General features: G+C 48.1%; 2 protein-coding genes across 6 annotated transcripts in view; one reads left to right on the top strand and one right to left on the bottom strand.

The window, feature by feature from the left end:
• FAM161B (FAM161 centrosomal protein B) overlaps positions 1 to 21,890 on the bottom strand; it is a 29,652-nt gene extending 7,762 nt beyond the window's left edge. For 2 of the 3 annotated variants that reach the window (XM_088447511.1, XM_088447512.1), the window contains exons 1-8: positions 21,702 to 21,890; positions 19,544 to 19,822; positions 14,993 to 15,432; positions 14,484 to 14,821; positions 10,846 to 10,961; positions 10,243 to 10,410; positions 6,167 to 6,266; positions 5,933 to 6,080 (exon numbers count right to left, since the gene is read on the bottom strand). In XM_088447511.1, coding sequence (XP_088303637.1) covers positions 5,955 to 6,080; positions 6,167 to 6,266; positions 10,243 to 10,410; positions 10,846 to 10,961; positions 14,484 to 14,821; positions 14,993 to 15,432; positions 19,544 to 19,815 — 1,560 coding nt within the window. In that variant the 5' untranslated portion in view covers positions 19,816 to 19,822; positions 21,702 to 21,890 and the 3' untranslated portion in view covers positions 5,933 to 5,954. Of the gene's footprint in view, positions 1 to 5,695; positions 6,081 to 6,166; positions 6,267 to 10,242; positions 10,411 to 10,845; positions 10,962 to 14,483; positions 14,822 to 14,992; positions 15,433 to 19,543; positions 19,823 to 21,701 lie in introns of those variants that run through there. The other variant, XM_088447510.1, reaches the window with a different exon arrangement.
• Positions 21,891 to 21,990: 100 nt separating this feature from the next.
• The window catches only part of COQ6 (coenzyme Q6, monooxygenase), a 115,698-nt gene continuing 110,501 nt past the window's right edge, over positions 21,991 to 27,187 (top strand). Inside the window, exons 1-2 of one of the 3 annotated variants that reach the window (XM_088447515.1) lie at positions 21,991 to 22,139; positions 25,285 to 25,435. In XM_088447515.1, the coding sequence (XP_088303641.1) occupies positions 25,297 to 25,435 (139 nt within the window). In that variant the 5' untranslated portion in view covers positions 21,991 to 22,139; positions 25,285 to 25,296. The other 2 variants (XM_088447513.1, XM_088447514.1) reach the window with 2 other exon arrangements.

Here is a 27,187-nt window from a genome sequence, read left to right as displayed (position 1 = left end):
GTGACAGCTCGCCCCCTTTAGTGGGCGGGCCGGGTGGGTGGCTGCCCAAACGGAGGCGTCCCCATGAGAACACCTGCCATTTGGGGGCGGCCCCACTGACATCACACGTGATGTCAGTGGAGAGATTCCGGCTCTGTTAGAGCCGAAATCTCTCTGTTGCTTGCGGCCACGAGACCCTACCACAAGGGTCTCATCGCAAGCCCGATGGTTGCGATGGTCTTGACCATCGCGACCATCAACCTGGCCGCTCGCTATAGCTGTGGGTGGTCACCACAGCCATGCGAGCGGCCAGGAGCCGCACAAAAAAAAAAAACACGTCCTGATTCAGAGCGAGCGCTCTTTCAGAGCGTCCGGCTCTGAATCAGGGCCACAGAGCAGTGTTACTGTGTGTCAGGGGTCAGTCCAGTCTGTACCTGTGTTAGTGACAAAGAGCAGCGCTACTGTGTCTAAGGGGTCAGTCCAGTATGTACCTCTGTTAGTAAGAGACACAGAGCAGCATTACTGTGTGTAAGGGGGTAGCCCAGTCTGTACCTGTGTTAGTAAGAGACACGGAGCAGCGTTACTGTGTGTAAGGGGTCAGCCCAGTTTGTACCTGTGTTAGTAAGAGACACGGAGCAGCGTTACTGTGTGTAAGGGGGCAGCCCAGTCTGTACCTGTGTTAGTAAGAGACACGGAGCAGCATTACTGTGTGTAAGGGGGTAGCCCAGTTTGTACCTGTGTTAGTAAGAGACACAGAGCAGCGTTACTGTGTGTAAGGGGCAGCCCAGTCTGTACCTGTGTTAGTAAGAGAGACAGAGCAGCGTTACTGTGTGTAAGGGGCCAGCCCAGTCTGTACCTGTGTTAGTAAGAGACACGGAGCAGCGTTACTGTGTGTAAGGGGTCAGTCCAGGCTGTACCTGTGTTAGTAAGAGACACAGAGCAGCGTTACTGTGTGTAAGGGGCAGCCCAGGCTGTACCTGTATTAGTAAGAGACACGGAGCAGCATTACTGTGTGTAAGGGGGTGGCCCAGTCTGTACCTGTGTTAGTAAGAGACACGGAGCAGCGTTACTGTGTATAAGGGGGTAGCCCAGTTTGTACCTGTGTTAGTAAGAGACACAGAGCAGCGTTACTGTGTGTAAGGGGCAGCCCAGTCTGTACCTGTGTTAGTAAGAGAGACAGAGCAGCGTTACTGTGTGTAAGGGGCCAGCCCAGTCTGTACCTGTGTTAGTAAGAGACACAGAGCAGCGTTACTGTGTGTAAGGGGCCAGCCCAGTCTGTACCTGTGTTAGTAAGAGACACAGAGCAGCGTTACTGTGTGTAAGGGGCCAGCCTAGTCTGTACCTGTGTTAGTAAGAGACACGAATTTCACCAATCATCCGACGAATCTGAGGACGATTGCAGTTTCCAATCAGAGGATCGGACAATCTGTTGCCTGATGTATGAGTCCCTTTACTCCTGGATGTGCGCCTCTCCTTCCTGGCTCTCTCTCCTGTGTGTGTCTCCCTCTCCTGGCACTATCTCCTGTGGGTGTCTCTCAATCTCATCCTGTGTATGTGTCTCTCTCCCCCCCTGCCTATCTCTCCTGTGCCTGTGTCTCTCCTCCTCCTGGCTCTCTTCTGTGTGTTTCTCTCTCCCCCTCCTGGCTCTCTCTCCTGTGTTTGTCTCTCCCACCTGGGTCTCTCATGTGTGTGTCTCTCTTCCTGGCTTTCTCTCCTGTGTGTGTGTCTCCATTCTGGCACTCTCTCTCCTGTGTGTTTGTGAGACTCTCCCTCGTGGCTCTCGTTTGTGTGTCTCTACCTCTCCTGGCTCTCTCTCCTGTGTCGGTGTCTCTCACCTTCCGGGCTATATCTCCTGTGTGTCTCTATGTCCCTCTGGGCTCTCTCTACTGTGTGTGTGTGTCTGTGTCTCCTTCCCGGCTCTTTCTTCTGTGTGTGTGTGTGTCTCTCCCTCTGGGCTCTCTCTCCTGTGTGTGTGTGTCTCTCCCTCTGGGCTCTCTCTCCTGTGTGTGTGTGTCTGTGTCTCCTTCCAGGCTCTTTCTTCTATGTGTGTGTGTCTCTCCTTCTGGGCTCTCTATCCTGTGTGTGTGTGTCTTGCCTTCTGGGCTCTCTCGTGTGTATGTGTCTGTTCTTGGCACCCTCTCCTGTATGTCACTCTCTCCCCCCCCCTCCTGGTGCTCTCTCCTATGTATATGTCTTTCTCTCACTCTCCTGTGAGTGTGTGTATCTCACCTTTAGGGCTCCCTCTCTCTCTACGTGTGTGTGTCTCTCTCTCCCTCTGGGCTCTGTCTCTCGTGTGTGTGTTTCTCTCCAGGCTCTCTCTCCTGTGTGTGTCTCTCCTTCCAGGCTCTCGTGTGTCTGCATCTCTCTCTCCCTCCAGGCTCTCTTCTGTGTTTATGTGTATATCTCTCCATCTGGGCTATTTCTCCTATGTGAGTTTCTCTCTCTCCCGTGTCTCTCTCTCGTGTGTGTGTGTGTGTGTGTGTGTGTGTGCGTGTGTGTGTGTGTGTCCCTCCTGGTGCTCTCTCCTATGTATATATGTCTCTCACTCTCCTGTGAGTGTATTTCACCTTTAGGGCTCCCTCTCTCTCTGCGTTTGTGTGTGTCTCTCTACCCCCCTCCAGGTGCTCTCTCCTATGTATATATGTCTCTCACCCTCCTGCCTCTCCTGTGAGTGTGTGTATCTCACCTTTAGGGCTCTCTCTCTCTCTACGTGTGTGTGTCTCTCCCTCTGGGCTCTGTCTCTCATGTGTGTGTTTCTCTCCAGGCTCTCTCTCCTGTGTGTGTCTCTCCTTCCAGGCTCTCGTGTGTGTCTGTATCTCTCTCTCCCACCAGGCTCTCTTCTGTGTTTATGTGTATATCTCTCCGTCTGGGCTATCTCTCCTATGTGTGTTTGTCTCTCTCCCGTGTCTCTCTCTCTGGGCTCTCTGTCCTATGTGTGTGTCTCTCTATCTGGGCTCTCCTGTGTCTCGTTCTCTATCCTATATGTGTGTGTCTCTCTCCCACCAGGCTCTCCTGTGTGTGTGTGTCTCTCTCTCTCTGGGCTCTCCTGTGTGTGTGTCTCTCTCTCTGGGCTCTCCTATGTGTGTGTCTCTCTCTCTGGGCTCTCCTGTGTGTGTGTGTGTCTCTCTCTGGGCTCTCCTGTGTGTGTCTCTCTCACTCCTATGTGTGTATGTGTCTCTCTCCCACCGGGCTCTCCTGTGTGTGTGTCTCTCCATGTGTGTGTGTGTGTGTCTCTCTCTCTCTTTCTCTCTCTGGGCTCTCTCCTATGTGTGTGTCTCTCTCTCTGGGCTCTCCTGTGTGTGTCTCTCTCTGGGCTCTCCTGTTTGTGTGTGTCTCTCTCTCTGGGCTCTCCTGTTTGTGTGTGTCTATCTCTCTCTGGGCTCTCCTGTGTGTGTGTGTCTATCTCTCTCTGGGCTCTCCTGTGTGTGTGTGTGTCTCTCTCTGGGCTCTCCTGTGTGTGTGTGTGTGTGTCTATCTCTCTCTGGGCTCTCCTGTGTGTGTGTCTCTCTCTCTCTCTGGGCTCTCCTGTGTGTGTGTGTCTCTCTCTCTGGGCTCTCCTGTGTGTGTGTCTCTCTCTCTGGGCTCTCCTGTGTGTGTCTCTCTCACCTATGTGTGTGAGTATGTGTCTCTCTCCCACCGGGCTCTCCTGTGTGTGTGTCTCTCTCTCTGGGCTCTCCTGTGTGTGTGTCTCTCCGTGTGTGTGTCTATCTCTCTCTGGGCTCTCCTGTTTGTGTGTGTCTCTCTCTCTGGGCTCTCCTGTGTGTGTGTGTCTCTCTCTCTCTGGGCTCTCCTGTGTGTGTGTCTCTCTCTCTCTGGGCTCTCCTGTGTGTGTGTCTCTCTCTCTGGGCTCTCCTGTGTGCGTATGTGTCTCTCCCACCGGGCTCTCCTGTGTGTGTCTCTCCGTGCGTGTGTGTGTGTCTCTCTCTCTCTCTGGGCTCTCTCCTATGTGTGTGTGTCTCTCTCTCTGGGCTCTCCTGTGTGTGTGTCTCTCTGGGCTCTCATGTTTGTGTGTGTCTATCTCTCTCTGGGCTCTCCTGTGTGTGTGTGTGTGTGTGTGTCTATCTCTCTCTGGGCTTTCCTGTGTGTGTGTCTCTCGTGTGTGTGTGTGTGTGTGTGTGTGTGTGTGTGTGTGTGTGTGTGTGTGTGTGTGTGTGTGTCTATCTCTCTCTGGGCTCTCCTGTGTGTGTGTCTCTCCTGTGTGTGTGTGTGTCTATCTCTCTCTGGGCTCTCCTGTGTGTGTGTCTCTATCTCTCTCTGGGCTCTCCTGTGTGTGTGTGTGTGTGTCTATCTCTCTCTGGGCTCTCCTGTGTGTGTGTCTCTCTCTCTCTCTGGGCTCTCCTGTGTGTGTGTGTCTCTCTCTCTGGGCTCTCCTGTGTGTGTGTCTCTCTCTCTCTCTGGGCTCTCCTGTGTGTGTGTGTGTCTCTCTCTGGGCTCTCCTGTGTGTGTGTCTCTCTCTCTGGGCTCTCCTGTGTGTGTCTCTCTCACCTATGTGTGTGCGTATGTGTCTCTCCCACCAGGCTCTCCTGTGTGTGTGTCTCTCCGTGCGTGTGTGTGTGTCTCTCTCTCTCTCTGGGCTCTCTCCTATGTGTGTGTGTCTCTCTCTCTGGGCTCTCCTGTGTGTGTGTCTCTCTCTCTCTCTGGGCTCTCCTGTGTGTGTGTGTCTCTCTCTCTGGGCTCTCCTGTGTGTGTGTCTCTCTCTCTGGGCTCTCCTGTGTGTGTCTCTCTCACCTATGTGTGTGCGTATGTGTCTCTCCCACCAGGCTCTCCTGTGTGTGTGTCTCTCCGTGCGTGTGTGTGTGTCTCTCTCTCTCTCTGGGCTCTCTCCTATGTGTGTGTGTCTCTCTCTCTGGGCTCTCCTGTGTGTGTGTCTCTCTGGGCTCTCATGTTTGTGTGTGTCTATCTCTCTCTGGGCTCTCCTGTGTGTGTGTGTGTGTGTGTCTATCTCTCTCTGGGCTCTCCTGTTTGTGTGTGTGTGTGTGTCTATCTCTCTCTGGGCTTTCCTGTGTGTGTGTCTCTCGTGTGTGTGTGTGTGTGTGTGTGTGTGTCTATCTCTCTCTGGGCTCTCCTGTGTGTGTGTCTCTATCTCTCTCTGGGCTCTCCTGTGTGTGTGTCTCTCCTGTGTGTGTGTGTGTCTATCTCTCTCTGGGCTCTCCTGTGTGTGTGTCTCTATCTCTCTCTGGGCTCTCCTGTGTGTGTGTCTCTCCTGTGTGTGTGTGTGTCTATCTCTCTCTGGGCTCTCCTGTGTGTGTGTCTCTCCTGTGTGTGTGTGTCTATCTTTCTCTGGGCTCTCCTGTGTGTGTGTGTCTCTCCTGTGTGTGTGTGTGTGTGTGTGTGTCTATCTCTCTCTGGGCTCTCCTGTGTGTGTGTGTGTCTATCTCTCTCTGGGCTCTCCTGTGTGTGCGTGTGTGTGTGTGTGTGTGTGTCTATCTCTCTCTGAGCTCTCTCCTATGTGTGTGTGTCTCTCTCTGTCTGTCTCATACTTCTGTGTACATGTCTTTCCCTCTGTGTGTCTCTCCCCTTTCTCTCTCTTACAGATGAGTTTGTTACTTAGATGGATTCTACCCAAATGAGGAGGCTCCGGCCTGTACAGCCCCAGTGGTTCCTGATGAGGGTAATAGATGAGCAGTGAATTAATCCTGGATTTATACACCTATTTCTGCTGCTGGAACTGATCATGGTCATTGTATTACATAGGAAAGAGACAGAATAAGCGCTATAGATTAATATCTCTTCTTTATAGAAAGTAACTATATAAATGATCTATGTATATACAGTGAAAGGCGCAATAGAAATACATGTACTAACAAAGCGATGACGATGAGTCCAACCATTCCGGTAATATATACATTATTCCTCGGTCACTGGGTTCTCTCCCATTGTGACAACTAAATGATTTTCCTAAATTAAGAGACCTAGAAATTGGTCTTTAACGCTCAAACAAAAAGGGTCTCACTGTAATGTAAATATGTAAGAGGTCACAGCGATTCGGTGTCCTCATCCCGGCTGTCCTCCATCAGATCCCGCTCTGTATGTCCCTGCGTCCTCCCGCCTGGCTGCAGCTTGCGTGTAACCTGGGACTCGGTGTCCTTACTGGCACCTCCCTGGCAGGACATAGAGGACAGTGCTTACAGGAAGGGGCTACAGCTGGGTACAGGGAGGGTATTATATACAGAATCTGACCATTTACCTTTGTGACGCGTTCAAAGAGGTACGGTCTCATTTCCACCTGTATCTTCATCTGCCGCAGCTCCTCCCGATACTCCTGGGCTCTCCTACGCTCAGACTGCCTACAGGACCCATGACAGTTACAGTGACATCTCTGTCTGCATTCACCGGTATATAGTACATTCAGGGGTGGATGTACTAAGGAGAGATAAAGTACTAACCCATCAGCTCCTAACTGGACTTTTTCAAACACAGCCTGTAACGTGTTAGGAGCTGATGGGTTGGTAATTTATCTCCCTACATCTACCCCTCACTCTCCATCTATGATGTACGGTTTCAGGTATTACAGAGCGGATCCTGCCACTATCATTAGTTCTTGATGAAACAGTATGGAGATATTGGCCCTCATTCAGAGACGCTCGTTAGCGGCAGTACGCTCGTTCCGAGCGATGTTCGCACATCTGCGCATGCGTACGGTTTTTAGTACGCATGCGCGAACCAGTCAGTGCGGCCGAAAATCGTTTGTACGCTATATAGCGAGTGCCTGCTATTTTGAGTGACAGAATGAGGCGTATGTGGGTGGTAACAGGGGAAGGTGCTTGAAAACGGGGGAGTGGAATTCGAACGCAGGCGTGCTTAAAGGTCAAAACGGGCGTTTTAAGGGTGTGCATAATTAATCCAGCAGCGTCATTGACCACGTCACTTGGTTTTTTTAAACTCAGAACTGCTCGCAAAATAGCGGTTGAAAAAACCAACCACAAGAATAGCGAGCAGTTCATACGCTGTACGATGTACTCGATTAATCTAATAAATAGCGGACATGACGTATGGTGCGAGCGGCCAGGGGGCGTTTTTATCAAATAAACGAGCGTATGTTTTGCTCGCTCGTTCAGACTTAGAGGTGTGAACAGACCGCAATGTGCGAACGGATCATTTGAATAGCCACCCCTTGTTTTTGAACGAACGACCGCAAATAGCGAACGGCTCTGAATGAGGGCCATAATTGCCACCGCAATCGCCCAGCACATGGTACATGATCTGTAGTGAATCCAGCATATACAAAACATACTACAGGGCCACGATGAAAGTGTTATTCACAATATGGTCACACATACATCTATCCTCCGTGTGCGACAAGTCGCATTACACAATGCGTGAGCGTTGTGCGACTCGGTAGCACCCAGTGTCTTTTCCTGCAATTTTTTTCCCTTAAAATGTGTCTTGTTCGCAAAGCGTCGTCAATAGGACGCACGAGCAGCTTACGCTGATTAAAATGATATGCTGCATGCCGATATTCTGTGTGTGACTGCGGGTGTATCGGCAAGCGAAATGCTACAATATAGAGTCGCAGCCGCTGACAATGTAACGTAGCATTTCGCATTCAGCCGCACACAGAATATGGGAATGCCACATATCATTTTAATCAGCATAAGCTGCTCGTGCGTCCTAATGACAACTCTTTATGAATAAGACGCATTTTAAGGGACAAAACGTTGCGTGAAAAGACGCTCAGCGCTTCAGAGTCACGTCACAGCATGGCGCAACTAGAAGGGCTGTTTAACGCCCAAGGAGGCCAGGTGTGTGTGGACACATTTGTAGTGGACACTGCAACATTGCGGTAAATAAAACATCCAAAACAAATTGCCATCAGAAGGGGGTCATCTAGTCGGGGGATTTCTGCAGCTAGACCACACACTGTCTCATTCCATCTTCTCGCACCATCACAATGAATTGCCCATTTAGGATTTTAGTTGAAGCTTTTAGGCTCTAGCAGGAGTTTTTCATATACTCGCACATTTCTGTTTTATCTATATTATTTCTTTGCTCGAGTAGGAATCTTTTTCCATTGATTTGCTACACTTAGCGCTTACTAGTAACTACTGTGGGATGCTACGTATTTATGTGATCTGAAGTGACCTAAATGAGGTGTCATAAAAGCTATTTCATGCACCACCAGCACAATTGTCGTACTGCGGCGAGAGCCGGTGCCCGGCTTCACAGAAACAAAGGTTTGGCCAGCTTGGCATGCCCCCACGCTGTGCTGTATTAAAATGCTTAATCTCGAATGGTTTGGGCGCAATTATTAATGGTGCCGGGTGAGCTCCATAAATGATGTTTATACCCATCGATGACACAATGGGCCCAAAGCGTAGTAAATATAAAGTGTATGGATGTCAGAAGTAGATTTGCACAGGAGGTCCATGTAAAGTACCATCGCTCTACAAATATATAGATGATGAAACCATTATAAATAGCACATTGTCTGCATTGTGATTGCGTCCCATAGAAAGGATAATATTGGTAATGAAATTGCAGACACAGACTGTGGGCAAGGAACGCAGTTGCTAATACGCACACAATCAGCCGAATGTTGCATTCTGTGCAAGCAGTGTGCGTGTATCTCACTGCGATCGGGACTGCGGTGACTACAGGATCGCAGTGACTACGCAGACCCACCGCAGAGTGCTTGGCAGGAAGTGCCGTTTGTGGGTGGTGACTTTGGGGTCGCAGGTGTGCCAGGGTGTTTCAACGCTGTTTAGTCGGCGTGCATAAATGAACCTCTGTGATGCCCTACGCAGCCTGAGGTCTCATAACGTGCGAGGAAGTTAGCAATTTCTGAGTAAGGTCAGAGCTTGTACAGGTGAGCGTGAGGCTGTGATGGTACTCCATGTTACCGATGGTTTTACAGTCCTGCTAAACATTACAGATGTGTGTAAGGTAAAGTGGGCGTCCTGATGTAGTGCAGTTGAACTGCCTGCGTAATCGCAGCTGCGATCGCTATAGCGATCCTTGCTGAATCAGGCCCTGTGAGTGGATGATGAAATAATGAGGTGGACGGACCCAGGCATATTGCTCTATGATCTGGTGGTTGCCATGATCACAGATCTGCTCTCTTTGAACATCAGGACAGAAATGTCTGGCACATGCTCAGAGCGGCCTTTTCTCATTGGCCCAGACACAGTCCTGATTGCTTAGCTCGGGGTAGGATGCCCCTTGTCAGACTGGCTACCCCTGCTCAGATACCCACCAGTATAAGTGCACATAGCAATGAATGGCTAGAGAGGAGGCCATATAAATGGCACATGCTACTGCGTCCATCTCTCTGCCGGTTCTCAGGAGACGGACTGAAGATTAAAGCATTTTGGAAGGACAATGAAGATCTGCAGACCTGTGCCTCCATCTCTCTGCAGATCTTGTGCATCTGTATGTCTGCCGTAAGGGGCGTGACAGCCTAGCATTGCCGCTGCCGCCAGGGGAGGGGTCTCCACAGTGCTGGTAAAAGCCTGGGTTGGATAACCAAGGGTGGCCACTGATAGGCCGGTACAGCGTGTTACATGTATGCTCGTGTGCTATCATTAGACTACTGTGCCATGCTTACCTGCCAGTATTTACCTCTTTTATTAATAAACTAGAGTTATTATATTTACCGAGTGTGTTTTCCCACATCAGCGATATTAAGGGCGGATGGTAGGCGCAAGCATCCTGGTAAGTACTAACTAATGTCTGAGCCATTGTGGGATATCACTCGTACATTGCAAAATAACTACATTGTTCCCCAATATTGTGACATACACTGATATATCTTATACTCCTTTATTTGTCCATAGCTCATCTAGTGTATTATTCTTATAGTTTTATTGTTGCTTTTTTAATTATAATATTGCCGGATTTATATATCTGTTACTGGCTGTTTCGGGCTCTCTAGAGGTAGATTGGCTGTATGGACATGGAAGGTACTTTATCTTACCCATACAGTCATGCTAATTACTCAGTTATGCACGGAAGGTCAAACCCCAGATGAAGATGCTGGTGAAACGCGTGTGGTTGCCTCTCTGTATTGTGTTTTTTTCTGAGAATGCCTGAAATTGATTGGGCGGAAGTACCTCATGCAGTGACTGGTGCATTATTTCCACTTTATCTCTGGGGTATTGTGACCAGAGTTGGACTCCAGAAGGTTTGGGCAGATGGCAGCTCTCAGAGCTCCGCTGCAGAGCCTGAGCCTCTATTGCTGGGACTACCCGGCAGCGATGTGCATTCTAGGTTCAACAGAACCTGTTAAGAGCTACCAGTAGAACCCTGGGGGAAAGTGTCACCTACCTATTCTGTCTCAGCTTCTCCTTATTGCTGTCTACGAGCGGCGTATGCTGGTCTAGCGCTTTTGCTCGCCTGGAGAGCGATTTCTGCATTCTGAGACATTTCTGTCGGTGCTTGTGCAGCCACTTCTCTCGTTCTGTGTCCTTATTGTCCCGGTCCTCTAGTGACGTCCTACAAGAGATGGAAAGTATCTGACAGTAATCATTCTAATACAATACAAACATGTTAATCCTGATTTACTGTGTATGCCAGATCCATATAGACATTTGTAGGACTTGGGGGTAAAGACACCCCCAATCTGCAGTATGTATAGCATTAATGACAATTATATGCAGCACATCATGAAACTTTTACTGGGCCACTCCCTCTAGTATCACATGACATGATGAGCATCTGAGAGCCTCTGTCTGGCATCCATACTTGTATTACCACCAGAGTGATTTTGAAAACGAGATACAGACTTGTAAATGATAGCTACAAAAAATGCAAGTCTTAAAGATACTTAACTTGTTATTTATAGAAAAACAACCTTCTAAGACAAGACTCTTACTTTGTCCCTAACAGAAAGACGTTATATGCACCAGTTAGTGATTGGATAGCCCATACCTGATGGCAACCTCCCTCCTCTTGGTAGTGTCTGTTATGTACACCGGAAGGGTATTCGGGGACAAGCTGGAGAGATGGGTGGAATATCTTACTGGCTGCGAGTCCTGAAGAGCATCCTACAGACACAAAGTAACACGCTCCGTAATTTCCAAAGAGAGAGCAATGAATCACATAGATCAGATCCTATGCACAGTTCAATCTGGTCTCTAACATATCACCTGTGTCCCAGCAGCATAAATGACACTGAGCTCTGCAAGACGGAGGACCTACTTTATAATGTTCCCTACACTTATAAACACTATGCTAGATTTAAAGGTAAAGTTCTTCATTAATAAGTTGATTAAAAGGAAATCTCATTGACTTGCACATAACCACTCTTGGTAGAGAAACGGATTGTGGGCCTCGGCTACATGTATGCTCTCATACAGTGCTGTACAGTGGGACCCAGTGCAGAGAGAGCCAGGAATGACAGAGGGAGGTGGGTCAGCTGTGCCATGCGGTAGTTCCTGAGCCTCGGCACTGAAGCACAGAGTCGGGAAGGTGGCTCACATCAGCTGGCTTCAGCAAAGGGAGGACGTGTCAAGGAGGGTGAAAGAGAGATGGAAAAAAAGTTAAAAACCCAGTAACGGTGGCACAATAGCTAGCCATCCGGCCAATGACGGCTCCAATATTATCTTTTATAAATATGGCACCAACAGGGTTCTGCAGCGCTGTACATAGGGATAGAACATAAGTATAGTAGTTTAATTACAATCTTACAAATCACAATTTGCATAATTATGTAGAGACGACAGGTGAGAGGCCCCCGCTCACAAGAGCTTACAATCAAGAGGGGATGTGGGAGGACACAAAGTGGGAGAGGGGGGCAGAGTTGGAGAATACAGTGGCTGATGGATTAGGAGGTAATTCACACCTTGCGGCTCATCACCTGGACCAGTGCGCCAGTGTAATCGGCACACCCGAGCCTAAGACCCTGCACCTTCCAGTTTTCACACTCACACAGTCTGCATCTCACTTTCTGTTGTGTTGCTTGGTCCATGTGGCACTAGGTCACTGTGGATGGACCCCTGGAGAGCACTTTCGGCTTTTGCAGCTATCCTACTGCTCATGCTCCAGACGGTTACATCAGGAGCGGCATTATGATTTAGCAGTTCTATGCATCTTTAATGGAGATCCAGTGATATAATGCAATCTGTCGCTACTCACAGGACCACTAGGAGGCATCTCAGACCTGTCCAGTTCATTCACGTAACGTCCAGACCTTTTTCACAGTGGCTGATTCGCCACTAAGGTCTTCGCTGTTTCCAACTGGGGTCTGCAGTTCAAGTTCACTCATCGACTCTCAGACTCTGGCAGCCACCTATAGCAATGACCGCTCCATTTTCAGCTCAAACATCAAAGACCCATTTGATAGGAGGGTGGTCACCTCCACGTCTGGGAAGCTCTCGGTGCCAGAAGTGACTGGATCTTTAGCGCATTTGTCAATCACTTTATTGTGCTATTATTTTCAGCCGTGAGTCTGGAACTTAGATATTGGGACCACGCTACATCCTCAATATCCTGCATGACCGCCATAGACTTGAATACTTGCAGATTCATATCAATGTCTGTTAAAGCCTCATTGATTGTCTCTACAGCCTAGGCAAGGCCGCGACCTGGTGTCGCTTCCACTCCAGCAGCAGGCCTCGGGACGGGCTGGCAACTGGACATGCACTCCATGTCATAGGCTCTCCCTGTTGTAGTAGCCAGCACCAGGAGTGTTAGCACTGTGAGAGGGCTCATGCCTGGACCCACGTCATGCATCTGTTCAGCGGCTTGGGTGCACCACATTGCCCTCCCTATCTCTGTCACCACCCTCCTGCCGGCAGGCTCTCGCTCCCACACCATCTGATGACCAACTAACATCACCTTCGTGTCTGACGGGTGGAATCTCACCCCGTGGACTTCACACAGCTCCGGGATGCTCTTATTCAGCCCCATAGTAAGGCTCATCCATCTCTGCTCCTCTCTCTGTGATATGTTCTGTACTTGCCATTTTCCTGTGATGTTGTGAGACTCTTTGCTAAGCAGTGATACTATATGGAACACATAGAATAATGCCACCCGGGGCTATGGCTAGGACCTGGCAAATAGTGGGTGAAAGTCGCACCCTATTATTGTATAAAAACACGCAACCTAAAACAGCAGCATAAATTCAACAGTATGAGGGGGTTCTCAACACTGCACAATACACATTCCTGTACCTCCCCCTGCGTCTATCTCTCAGGCACATTGATGTGCAATCCTGGCCGGTGGGCCATGCTCTTCCTCTAGCCACTTGGCAGAGACTAAGCTCAGTGTCTCCCCACTTTTGATGGCTGCAAAGGTAGCAGGCCCTCGATCCACTTGTGGTTAATCCTCGTTGCTCTACAACCAGTCCGACCATAGCCCCATAGCTGATGCCCTGTATCGGCACTCACCAGGTTACATCCAACAACCCCATTGTGCTGTGACTGCACCTTGTGGTGATCCGCTGCACTCTGGGACCTCCCCCAGCCTTTGCCTTGTCATGTGATCTATAGGAACACAATTGTATCACTGCGCTGGTGGATAGCAATTAATAAGTTAACCAAATATACATGTATGCAATTAAAATAAAGCTAATATAATAGAATGAATAATCAATAAATAAATACCCTGTCATAAAATACAACAAAAATTAAACATATAAATATTCACTGGGAAAGACATGTACCACTTAAACCACCAAATCTTTCAGCTCCTCCACACAGGCTATTTTTCTGGATTGTTTCAAGTACCGACCCTTACTATACAGCCAATTCTTATAAGTATTTGCTCCGGAACATTTATCTCAATTTCATTCCATGCAGCTTCGTATTCACCGATATATTGGGAGTTATTTGTGAACCAAGGTTTGTTTTTTTTTAACTTTTGTATTTTATATATTTTACTCTCAATTATAATTAAATATTTATATGTCTAATTTTTTATTTTATTTTATGACAGAGTATTATTTATTTATTATTCATTCTATTATATATTAACTTTTTTTTATATACATACACATATATATGGTTAACTTATTAATTACTGTCCACCAGCACACTGATAATAATTGTGTTTATATAGTTTGTATGTTAGGGACCCGGCAAATCTATATTAATATTATCTCTAGCAGCAGGTATACTAGCTAATTAATTGAATCGCCAGTCACACATACTTCTAGCTTGTCGTGTGATCTGGCTTCAGCGTGTCCGCCCAGACCGGATGCAACACTGCGGTACGATCGCTGGAGGCGTAGAGACGCATCTCCCAAAGAAACATCTCAATAGCTGTCTGGGCGACCCTGTATGAGGACGTTTATGAATACATACAGGGTAATACAGTATGGCAATACATAAGCATATACACACAAACACAGGCGTAAGAGCAATATTAGTAAGATGCAGGTTCTGGTAGGAAAGGGGTGTCCAGTGGGCTAAACCTTGATCCCGAAAGCCTGACACCCTGATCTCACCCCAGTATGGTACATTAGTGCAAAATAATTTAAACAAAATAGATTTATAAAGGCCCTTTTGAGCTGTTCTACTTCTATGCACCCTGCTGTATGATTGAAGAAGGGCCAGCGGCCCTCTCACCTGCGTGGCCTCCGCCTGGCTGTGTCTCTTCCTGTCCCCGAGGCGGGACGTCCGCAGAATGAAGGGTTTGCTCACTGTAGGTTCACTGACCCGCTGCTTCTCTAAAGAAAGTTTCTGGAAGCTTCTGTACAGTGCCTGGAAGTCCGGAACAAACGGATTAGTGCGAGGCTGGAAAGTCAGGTTCTGCTGTAAGAAATCCAGATGCCGCTGTTTGGCTCTCAGGCTGGTTCTGGACTGTGGGTCCCGGATTTCACGGCTGTTGGCAATAGGAGCGGAGGAGCTCTGCAGCAGATCCTTAGCTCTTATCTGACTACTGATCTTTCTTAGGAGCTCAGCTTCTGTGGAGAAAAGAATGGGGAAAAGACAGGCGATTGCCAGCTTCCTGCTACACAGAACAGACCATTAATACTGGGGGTCACTTGTAGACCAGCACCGCCTCTCCCTGCAGTAGCCAATCACAGGGCCTGGATCTCACGTTAATCACTCGAGGCGCACAGTGCACGTCTCACCTTTCATCTTGTCACTGACGGTGGGGTCCAGGACAGATCTGGGGATAGTTTCCCTGCTGTTCTGTTTCTTCTGGGTTGGGGCTGTTGTCACTGGCCGCCCAGCTTGTCTCCTCCTCTCTTCTGATAAAAAGCGGAACGGCTTCTGCATGGATACCAGCAGCTCTGTGCGTTTCAGGATTCCCGATCTCCTCCTTTCTTCATATTGCTCCGTGATCTCGTCGTAGAGAGGCAGGAAAACGTGGGCCGGCACGGGCCGGGCACGGAACTTCTTTAGGCATTCTGCATCGTCCTCATTCCGGGCATCTACCGGATCTGCCCATGCTGTAGTCTTTTTCTCACGTTTCTCTGCTTCCCGTACAGTCATAAGGAAAGGCCGGGGCACAGTGAATTCAGGGTCTTTCTTGGTGGTCTTAGGCGGTGGGTTTACATTTGTGGCTGGGCTGTAAGAAATATTAGAAATCAGCTGCTAACATTGTACATTATACAGAGCATAAAAGGTGTGAGACAGAGCTGGGGGTAATAACTCCCCAAATCCCGGGTGTAAAGTGAGCAAAACCGCAAATTTCACAAATTGCGGGCAAGTCGGCACCAGCCGCATATGTGCCAGGTGTATGTCCAGCATGTCACAATTACAGCCATTTGTTTTGTTGGTGATATATGCAGGCCCTATTATGCTTAAATAAGGTTTCTTTTTAGGTTCCAGGTCCATAACAGCTAAGGCATGCTGGCACTTTTAGTTTCACAATAGCGCTTAAATATATTTGGAGAATACACTGTTACCCTGACACCTACTTCCCAAGCAATGTTCACTTTCACAAGGATTTTAAATGTAGATTTAGTCTTAGGGCCTGATTCATTAAGGGATCGCAAGTGCGACAGCGCTCTCAGTTGACCGATTGTGCGTACTGCGCATGCATCGCAGCGCACGAAGGCACCACTGTGATCGCAGAATGATTGAAAGACAGTGAGCGTTTGGGGGTGGTCATAGAAACGCAGGTGGGCCTGTCCGTTTGGATGACATTACATGGGGCGTGCATAAAATGACCCATTACGATTCTGTACGCAGCCTGCGTGCAATGAGGTTAGCAATTTGAGTATAGTCAGGGCTGCTATAGTTCTGCGCGAGGGGCCGATGGTACTCGATGTTACCGATGTTTGTGGAGCTCTGCAAGGTATTACAGATGTGAGAAAGCGGTAGTGGGAGGCAGTGGACGTCTCTATGTTGGCAGTGCGATAGCGATCATTAGCATATTTTAACAGCAGACCTGCGTGCGATTACGGAGCTGCGATCGCAATAGCCATACTTACTGAACCAGACCCTTAGTTGCTTATTTAAATTTGTAGTTGGTTTGAAGTCACATTTTTGTTTCTATTTTTTACTTTGCTTTTGTCAAGATTTAGTCAGTGGATCTCAGGTTTCATTTTGGTGAATGTTTTAGTCATAATGTTTGCAAACAGTGTAATGATGCTGTAATGGATTTCACTGAAGAACTCTTCTCTAACATTCCCGTGGGAACTTGCAGGCAGCATACTGGGCCTGATGCAGAGCCGCTCGCTGTTTGCGAGCGCACGCTCTGAATCAGGGCGGGGGAGTATTTATTTTTTTCCTGTCCGCTTGCTAAGCTGTGGGTGGGCAGGAGATGGTCACAGGAGATGGGCAGGAGATGGTCACAATTATCACGACCATCAGCATTGCGAGGAGACCCTAAGGAGGGATCTCAGCACTAGCAATGCCGAGTGGACTTCCTGCTCTGATAGAGCCAGAAGTCCACTGCCGACATCACGAGTGATGTCAGCAGGGCCGCACACACGGCGAAGGAACGCATCAGTTTGTTCAGCCACCCCCCCACCCGCCTACAAAACGGGGCGAGCTGTCGATCAACATCGTCAGCCGCCCCGTTTTGCTGCGAGCCCCGGAGAGAGTGAAGTTCTCACTCGCTACGGAGCTTGCGCACGCACGTTGGGCCACCATCAACCCGCTTGCGAGTGCAATGCACTTGCGAGCGGGTCTCAATCAGGCCCACTGTACCCACAGCTATAGTGAGCGGCCAAGACCATCGGGCTTGCGACGAGACTCTTGTTGTAGGGTCTTGTTGCCGCAAGCCCCAGAGAGATTTCGGCTCTAACAGAGCCGAAATCTCTCCCACTGACATCACTCGTGATGTCAGTGGGGCCCATGTGAACGCCTCCGTTTGGGCAGCCACTCCCCCGGCCCGCCCACCAAAGGGGGCATGCTGTCACTCAGCATCGACAGCACGCCCCCTTTGGTACGAGACCCGGAGCGACGGATTACCCGTCGCTATCCGGGTCTCGCGCATGCACACGACGGAGCCGGCTCCTTCGTGCGCATGTGCTCTGGGTCGCGCTTGCGACCGGGTCAGAATCAGGCCCACTGTTCCCAATGGGAGCCCAGACGAGGCTATTTAGCATAGGACTGGTTTGCTTGTCCTAACCATCATCCTGCTGGTTATACCGCTAACTCTTGCTGTCATAAGGGGGTTCCGGACTATAGATAGACAGTAAAAAGGTCCACAATGTCTAGATAGACACCTGATGTTAGACAGTCAATAGGTCCACAGGGACAAAAGGTCGACTTGTACAAATGGTCGACAGGGTTAAAAGATCGATAAGAAATGGTCGACACATGATTTTCTTTTTATTTTATCTTTTAGGGTTAGGGATTTACCAGAGAGTTAGGGTTAGGCACTAAAAGTGACGTTAGGGTTAGGCACCAGGAGGGAGGGTTAGGCACCAGGAGGGAGGGTTAGACACCAGGAGGGAGGGTTAGAGTCAGGCACTAGGAGGGAGGGTTAGGCACCAGGAGGGAGGGTTAGGGTCAGGCACCAGGAGGGAGGGTTAGGGTTAGGCACCAGGAGGGAGGGTTAGGGTCAGGCACCAGGAGGGAGGCTTAGGCACCAGGAGGGAGGGTTAGGGTTAGGCACCAGGAGGGAGGCTTAGGCACCAGGAGGGAGGGTTAGGCACCAGCAGGGAGGGTTAGGCACCAGCAGGGAGGGTTAGGCTTAGGCACTAGGAGGGAGGGTTAGGCACCAGGAGGGAGGGTTAGGCACTAGGACGGAGGTGAGGGTTAGGCACCAGGAGGGAGGGTTATGGTGAAGATTAGGGCTAAAAAAGTGTCGACCATTTTTTTCACGTCGTCCTTTTGACCCTGTCGACCATTTGTACCTGTCAACATTTTGTCCCATTCAACCTATTGACTGTCTAACATCTGGTATCTCTAGACAATGTCAATGTCAACCTTTTTACTGTCTACCTGTTAATCCTCACCCCTTATAAAGGTCACTGTAGGGGTGCCTGCAAGTAGAACGAATAGTCTGATGACCCTGTCACATGTCGCCCCCAATGCCTCAGCTCTCACCACGTCGCTACACCCCAGCTTTCATAGTAATACATTTCCTTAGGTGGGAGCAGGCAAACAGTGTATAAATGTATGTAACAACAGCAATGGCGCCCAAAGGAAGGCGGGTTATGTACATCTGAGCCCCTGCAAGTAATCCCAGTAGCCTGACGTGTTTCTGCTGCTCACCTCTCAGTCATTTCACATCCTCTGACCTCGTCACTGTCCTTAAATCACTACTTTTCTATAGCTCAACATTGTAACAATTGCTTCACCCTTTCCATGCATAGTGCTGCAGGACGTGACAGTATATGTACATGATATTGGGGGGAAATAAATGTACAGGAAGCAAAATAATGACATTAAGGGCCATATTCAATTTGAGGCGAAAAGTCCAAGGTCGGACTTTTCACCGTCATCGCAGCTTTTCCTGGGGATAAAGTATCAGGCGCGTGGCCCGCGTATCCCCGTATTCAATTAGGAATTGGCGAAAATGGGACCCAGCGGAAAGGTATCGAAAAGTCCTGTCACTTTTGGGTAAATCAGCATGTCACCCCCCCAAAAGATGGTCTGACATGGGGGATCACTATGGGTACCCCCGAATTGGCCTGCAAAAGGTATAAACGGCCGCAGCAGGTGCTTTTATGCGTATTTAAAGAAGTGATGCAGAAGAGCATTTAGCTTCATTTTTTGGGAAAAATAACTAGTCCCATCAAATTTGGGGTACATGAAAATGGGTGTAAGAATATTTTGAAGTCCCTAAAGTGAACTTTAAAAATTCAAAAATCCACCTGCCGCAACCACCCGCATTCCAGAAAACACCTTCCGCATACTTGGGGACCCCTCCGGAGTCTATTTCGCTAGTTTAGAAGTTTGCCCCCCAATATTATTTTTTTTTTTTGTAGCCCCCAAAATGAAAGTATCTTTTTTGGGGTGTTCTGAGGAACTTTTAAATTTTTTGGACACAGAATACCTTTGAGGGACATTCCAAGGGGTGCAGGATACTTTTTTTTTTTTAAGTCTGCACCCCAAAACCCCAATTCGGCACTTTTTTTCGCCACCTATTCAGTGGTAAAAACGTATCCCCGGTTTTTGACAAATACTTTACGCACCTGCGAAAAAAGTCTTTGAAATTGAATATGGGGATAAGAGAAAATGGTGAAAATGACTTCTTGGCAGCCTAATTGAATACTTACTTCTGGGCTCCCTTCAGATACTCATCCCCGTGGCTGTAGACAGCGCCACTGGAAACAAAATGTTCTAACGCAGGGTCCTTGTGTTCCAGGACTGTCTGTGGACGATACGTCTCGTAAAGAGTGTTCAGTTCCTGCATATAAACTCTGTTCCTGATCTTTAGCGCCTGTAGCATGTCTTGTACATCCTGCTTCCCCTCCTCTGCGTCCAAATAGTCCATCATGTTGGCGACTCTCGTCTGGGCTGCTTCACCAGCCGCATCCCTCCAGGGCATGGCACGGCTAGAAGGAGATATCATGTAAGCAACACACATGTCAGTCATTGGTCAGAGACAGATCACGTATGGTACAAGCCAGTTACCTACTGGTGCACAAAAATAATATGAACACAGACAGGACTGCGCATACGTCTGCCCAGGTAATTAGGGAACAAAATGTTACATATGTGTCTCAAATATTTATATATTAAAATTTATTAAAATTATCTCTAGTCTAGAACACACACAATAATAAAAACGAATCCTTTAAAGTACATATACCAATATATATATATATATATATATATATATATATATATATATATATATATATATATGATATCACATCTACTATACGTAGAGATAAAGGCACTCGCCAGACTTTTGAGGTCAAAACATACTGTGCATACATGTGTGCATGCTGGCATACACTCTTTCAGCGTTACAGTCTGTTGTATTCCTATGAAGCCTTGACAAACGTTCCGGAGTGGAACCGAAATGTTGGCATCTATGGATTATGGGCCTGATTCAGACCCACTCGCGAGCGGCTGTCCGCTCGCAAGTGGGTCGATGTTATGGACTGAGCATGCGCACGACGGAGGGAGCTCCGTCGTGCGCATGCGCCAGACGCGACGAGCGAAGGAAAGTCCTTCGCTCATTGTGTCCGATCAAAGGGGGCATGCTGTCAATGTTGATTGACAGCACGCCCCCTTTGGTGGGCGTGCCGGGGGCGTGCCTCCCTGACGGGGGCGTTCCCACGGGAACGCCTCCCGTCAGAAGCCGGCCCACTGACATCACTAGTGATGTCAGTGGGAGTGATTTTGGCTCTGATAGAGCCAAAATCACTCCGGAGCTTGCGGTTGAAAACCTCAACCGCAGGCTCCGGCTCGCAATTTCGATGGTCGCGATGGTCTCGACCATCGCGGCCATCACAATGCACGCTCGTATAGCCTGTGGGTGGTGACCCACAGCTATACGAGCGTCCAGGAGGACGCTCCATGAAAATGGAGCCCGGCCCTCATTCAGAGCGTGCGCTCTGCTCAGAGCGTACGGCTCTGAATGAGGGCCTATGTGCATGCTAATAAAGCTTAAAGTATGTTTTGACCTCAAAAGTCTGGCGAGTGCCTTTATCTCTACGTATAGTAGATGTGATATCATATATCATTGGGTTACCCACAGTTCAGTGGAAACTCTAAAGAAGCACCCCAGCAAATTACAAGATATAAGGTGTGTGTGCTGGATCACAGAAACCATATATATATATATATATAATATATATATATACATACATACACACACACACACATATATATATATATATACACACACACACGTAAGATGGTAAACCCTTAATAATAATAATCAATATTGTGAATAAAAGACCAGTTGGGGTATACAGGTTATAGAAGGTGTAAATGTAACAATGCTATCATGTCTTCTGGACCTCAGGACACACATGAAATTGATTGAACACCATGGGGTAAATTTACTAAGATGGGAGTTCTAGTGAAGAAGTGATGTTGCTCATAGCAACCAGTCAGATTCTACTTCTCACTTATCTAGCACCTTCTAGAAGATAATACCTGGATTCTGATTGGTTGCTATGGGCAACATCCCTTCTTAATAGAACTCCCATCTTAGTAAATTTACCTTACCCCCATATGTGTGACTGTACTTACTGTAGCCACATTGACATATGGCTAGTAAAAGAATAGGCAGACTATAAAATATACATATGATAATACAAATGTATTGAGAGTAGCTGCCTGGCACCTCAATATATTTGTACTATAGAGCATTTGGTTATGTATTTAATGATGGTTTTCGGGTGGGGGTGGGTATATAGGGGCTGCGCTAACTGCCAGACTCCAGTTCCCCCCTCCAGTGACCATATCGCTACTGACCTGCACGGTGTTAGTGTTCCTAGAGGTCTGCGATCGTGGTGGTGCCAGTGTGGTGCCCCGGTAAGGCAGCAGTGTGGGCCCCGGTAAGGCAGCAGTGTATGCTGTTGTCATCGTTACCAGGAGACGCGCTGGTAGTGGGGCTGGGCTCCGGAGGGGGAGGGAGCCCTGATGAGTCATCTGTGCTGAGAAGCAGTCACAGGTCTGTCAGCTCAGGGAGATTAGCTGGCAGCCAATGGGAGCTGGAGGAAAGGGAGGCGGGGCAGTTCTAGTGTGAGAGAGACGGAAGCAGTAGCAGCAGTACTGAGGTGACGGTAGAGCTTATTTCCCCTTCTTGCTAGGGACCTGGAAGTGACGTGGAGTGAGGGCGGAAGTGCAGTTCATGCCCATAAAGACCACTGAGGGGAAAGCAGCAGCACTGAAACCAGCTACAGTGTGGAGGTGACAGTGAGTAATCCCACACAGACTGAATACAGGGAGTTTATAAGGAGTATAAGAATCCTCAGGAAAGGCTTCGTATATCAGTGAGCTGCAGCTTTAGGATAAGTGCATAGGTAAGGGAATGATATAGCACAGTGCCTGGAAAGCCACATGTTTGGGGACCTGTATAAGTGCCATCTAATACATGTGGAGAAATCACAAGGTTACAGAGAGGATCCAGTGACAGGGACTATGTATGGGAGCCAGATAGGGAGGTTAGGAAGAAGGCTGCATTATAACAAAGTATCCAGTATTGCTTTAACTCAGAGCAGCAGATAATTAAAGAGACCCTGTATAACAAGCAGCCATCCAGTATGGGAATGGTAGTCACTTCCTTGGCAGATGAAAGCTTAATCCTTAAGTAACTTCCCCTGCAGTGTATGTACAATGAATAATTGAACAGCATACGGCCTTATTCTCTGGCTTTTGCATAACCCCACAGGAAATGATCTATTAACGTGGTAAGGTTTAATATTCATCAAGGCACCAGCATAGGTATTCTACAAAACGTAACCTTGGTGCATCACAGATTACCCTGTTACTAACTTGGAATACAACTCTGACTATAATTATATAAGGAAAAGCTTCGTAACAAGGGAAAAAGGACAATTAAATTACTACAGAGACAATGGGGTAGATGTTCGAAGCCTAGAAGCGGTATCTGCGCATGTTATGTGCGCTGAAACCGCTTCTCCCCGATGTATGATCGTAGGTTATGCGCCCCTGTCATTATCGGCGCTGCTATCTACAAGATAGCAGCGCCAATAGCCTGGGCCATGTACGAACGGTCATACCGCATGACCGTTCGGCCTGCTGTAGCTGTCGTTATCGACCGCTGCAGCCTGGTGCTAGCCTATCCCCACAGCAGGGACAGCGCTGTCCCTGCACCCGAGACTGCTGGCTCCAGGACTGCACACGGGGATCTCGCGATACTTGCGAGATCCCGCGCATGCTCAGTGGAGCCGACCGGGACAGAGACACAGCGCATCAGCACTAGGCTGATGCGCTGCTGTCTCTAGCTGGTAGCGCCGGAGGGGGGATTTAACGCTCCCCCTCTCTGGCCGATGAGATATTCTTGCATCTCATCGGTATAGCTTCCTGCTTCGCCTCGGTAAAGAGGCGAAGCAGGAAGCGTTATAGCGGCACGTTAAGTGCCGCTATCATACATCTACCCCAATATCTGTAATTTCCGAATGGAGCTGGACTTAAACCTAGTTTATGGACTTGTGTTATCTTGCGGCTTAAGTGTGGAAATTTAGGATAATAGGTGCCACATAGTAGATGTATAAACATTGTATCTCTTATGTATGTTAATTGAAATGTGTAAGTGAATTACCTGTGTATGCTCATTTATTTTTGCCATAATACTATTTAAAATAAACTTTTAATAGTTATCTTTGTGTAATACTTACATGGCTGCTGCATACCTGCATAAAACAGGTTAAGTTTTTTTTTTTTTTTTAAGAATAAAAGGTACTTTAGCCCACTTGGCTCTAGCATATTTATACAGAATAAGCTAAATCTAAGTGGATAGAAGGACCAGGTCCTTTAGCCCACTAGATTTTAGACTTTACATTAAGCACAGGAGGCTGGTGCTGCTCTCTCATGTTCTGTCATTGTTTATGGCTGTTAGGCTGTCACGTTTGTTAGTTAGGTTATGATATGTACACACTTACTCTGCAGTAAGGTCATCTCCCAGCTAAACGTGTTGAAAATAGCAGATGTGTTATAGTAATAAAAACAGAAAATATATGTATCAATTTATCTCATTGCTACAGGTAATCTCATGTATGTGCACTAGGGGCACAGGTATATAACGGTAAGTGTGTAGATCCCATTCCGTAGATGAACCCTGATGTCATTAGTTACTATCCCCATGGACGTAGAGAGGGTATAGTAACCTGTGGCAAGCGGAGCGAGCCCATGAGGGGACAAATTACTGCTTTTGGTGGCCTGTGTGGGCATGGAACTGCACTTCCTCCCTCACTCTACGTCACTTCCAGGTACAGATACTGAAGGGGAAGTGGATAGATCCCTTTCAGTATTTGGACCCTGACATCGGTTACTGTCCAACGTCATTCCCTACTATCCACGTGGACATAGAGGGGGGAATATAAACAAACCTGTGGCAAGCCGAGCAACTTTATTGGTATGGAACCACACTTCCGCCCTCACTTTGTCACTTACGGGTACAAATACTAACAGGGATCTATACCTTTCTCTACTGAAGGGGATCTATACACTACCGATACATAACAGCTCATGTTGCTCTCTCTCCCCTCACGTAACAGCTCATGTCACTCTCTCTCCCTGTCCCCTCACATAACTGCTCATGTCACTCTCTCTCCCTGTCCCCTCACATAACTGCTCATGTCACTCTCTCTCCCTCTCCCCTCCCGTAACGGCTCATGTCACTCTCTCCCTCTCTCCTCCCGTAACGGCTCATGTCACTCTCTCTCCCTCTCTCCTCCCGTAACGGCTCATGTCACTCTCTCTCCCTCTCCCCTCCCGTAACTGCTCATGTCACTCTCTCTCCCTCTCCCCTCCCGTAACTGCTCATGTCACTCTCTCTCCCTCTCCCCTCCCGTAACTGCTCATGTCACTCTCTCTCCCTCTCCCCTCCCGTAACTGCTCATGTCACTCTCTCTCCCTCTCCCCTCCCGTAACTGCTCATGTCACTCTCTCTCCCTCTCCCCTCCCGTAACTGCTCATGTCACTCTCTCTCCCTCTCCCCTCCCGTAACTGCTCATGTCACTCTCTCCCTCTCCCCTCCCGTAATGGCTCATGTCACTCTCTCTCCCCTCCCGTAACTGCTCATGTCACTCTCTCCCTCTCCCCTCCCGTAATGGCTCATGTCACTCTCTCTCCCTCTCCCCTCCTGTAACGGCTCATGTCGCTCCCTCTCCCCTCCTGTAACGGCTCATGTCTCTCTCTCTCCCTCTCCCCTCACGTAACGACTCATGTCGCTCCCTCTCCCCTCCCGTAGCGGCTCATGTTGCTCTCTCTCCCCTCGCGTAACGGCTCATGTCACTCATTAATGTGGTAAATTTATTTTTTTTTTGTCCAGTTAAAGAACATAATTGCTTCTGTATTGTCTCCTTCACAGAGGACTGGCGCCATGCTCCGTCCATTGTGTCACCGCCATCTTTTCAGGCTCCTGTATTCCCGCCGCGCACTGAGCTCCACAACCTCCTCACTTTACGATGCCGTTATCTCTGGTGGGGGGATGGTCGGGACTGCAATGGCCTGCGCTCTCGGTGAGGAAAGTGTTTTCATGATGGTTATAACGTCTGAACCTAGTGGATGATACAGTGAGATGTCTTGTGTCCTTCACGTATGAGACAATTCCGCATGTGGTGTATAATATACTGGGAAGTGAACGAGCCAACGAATTGGTCCAATTACAATGTCTCCTTTCTCCCTTTTCCCACTCGCTGATCGTCTTTCTTCCCTACAACTCTTTCCTCACAATTGTTTTAGAAAATGAATTTATAATGTCACCAAACTGTATTAGTATATATTCATTACCCCTTTAATGATCTTCTGTACCACGCTGGCCATACCCCGGCACTATCAGGTTGTAATAAGTTCATATTTATTTCTACGTTAATATTTTGTTTGCCGTAAAGCAGAACCTTCAAGAGTTACAAGAGACTGTCTATTATATATATTTATATATTTATTTCTACTGTTATACATGGTTTGCTTATGCCGCGTAACCAATCACAGGATTCCCCAACCACATGCAGGGGAAACGCACAGCGCTCAGCTAGGGACATGGAACAGTTCCGTTTTGACTGGACCCCTAGGTAGCCGCTGACAGTAGGGGTCCATGACTGTTCATATATTCTATTTATACCACTTATAGATGATAATGGATTATGGGATCTATTTACTAAGCCCTGAATGGAGATAAAGTACCAGCCAATCAGCTCTTAGCTGTCATGTCACTGGCTGTTTGAAAAATGACAATTACGAGCTGATTGGTTGGTACTTTATCTACATCCAAGGCTTAGTAAATAGACCCCTATGGTAAGCTCAGGTGGATGCAGGACTCTTTATGGTATAAGTTGTTGCATTACATAATTTTGTTGATTGGAATCTTTGTTACAGCGTTTGTATTCTGCTCTATTATCATTATTATATATAATGTAACGTAGCGCTGTACCTTCCGGGGATCATAGTACAACCAAATTCCATATAGCAATATAAAAGAGAAGGTAAGGATGGCCTTGCTGACATCACATTACACACTAAGGCAGGGGTCTTCATACTTGGCCCTCCAGCTGCTGTGGAACTACACATCCCAGCATGCACTGCCACCTTTTTGATATAACAGCATGCTAAAACTATGTGCAGTGCATGCTGGGATGTGTAGTTCCACAGCATCTGGAGGGCCAAGTTTGAAGACCCCTGCACTAAGGGGTACATTTACTAAAGTGTGAGTTTTTAGAAGTGGGTTTTAAAAGTGATGTTGGCCATAGCAAGTTAGCAACCAATCAGATTCTACTTAACATTTACCAAGCACCTTCTAGTACAGGGGTCTTCAAACTTGGCCCTCCAGATCCTGTGGAACTACACATCCCAGCATGCACTGCACATAGTTTTAGCATGCTGTTATATCAAAAAGGTGGCAGTGCATGCTGGCATGTGTAGTTCCACAGCAGCTGGAGGGCCAAGTTTGAAGACCCCTGTTCTAGTAGATAGTAGCTAGAATCTGATTGGTTGCTATGGGCAACATCACTTTTAAAACTCACTTCTAAAAACTCTTACTTTAGTATACCCCTAAGGGTCTGCTTCAGAGACGGGCGCTACATCGCAGTTGCAATTGCGCACGGACCGCAGCTGCGAAAATCTGCTAATACTTTCAAAGCTTACCCGAGTCACCACTGCTGACTTCTCATCTGCATCCGACGTCGCGTATCAGCGTAAATATCGGTAACATCGACGCACATCTACCACCCATGAAGGCCTTGCGGAAGGTCAGACCTGTCTCAAATACAGCGGCT

This window comes from Taudactylus pleione, unplaced genomic scaffold (assembly GCF_031769625.1).
Source record: "Taudactylus pleione unplaced genomic scaffold, aTauple2 ptg000433l, whole genome shotgun sequence".
NCBI lineage: Eukaryota > Metazoa > Chordata > Amphibia > Anura > Myobatrachidae > Taudactylus > Taudactylus pleione.
The sequence above is the reverse complement of the archived record's forward strand: the minus strand, read 5'-3'. Positions and strand labels throughout refer to the sequence as shown.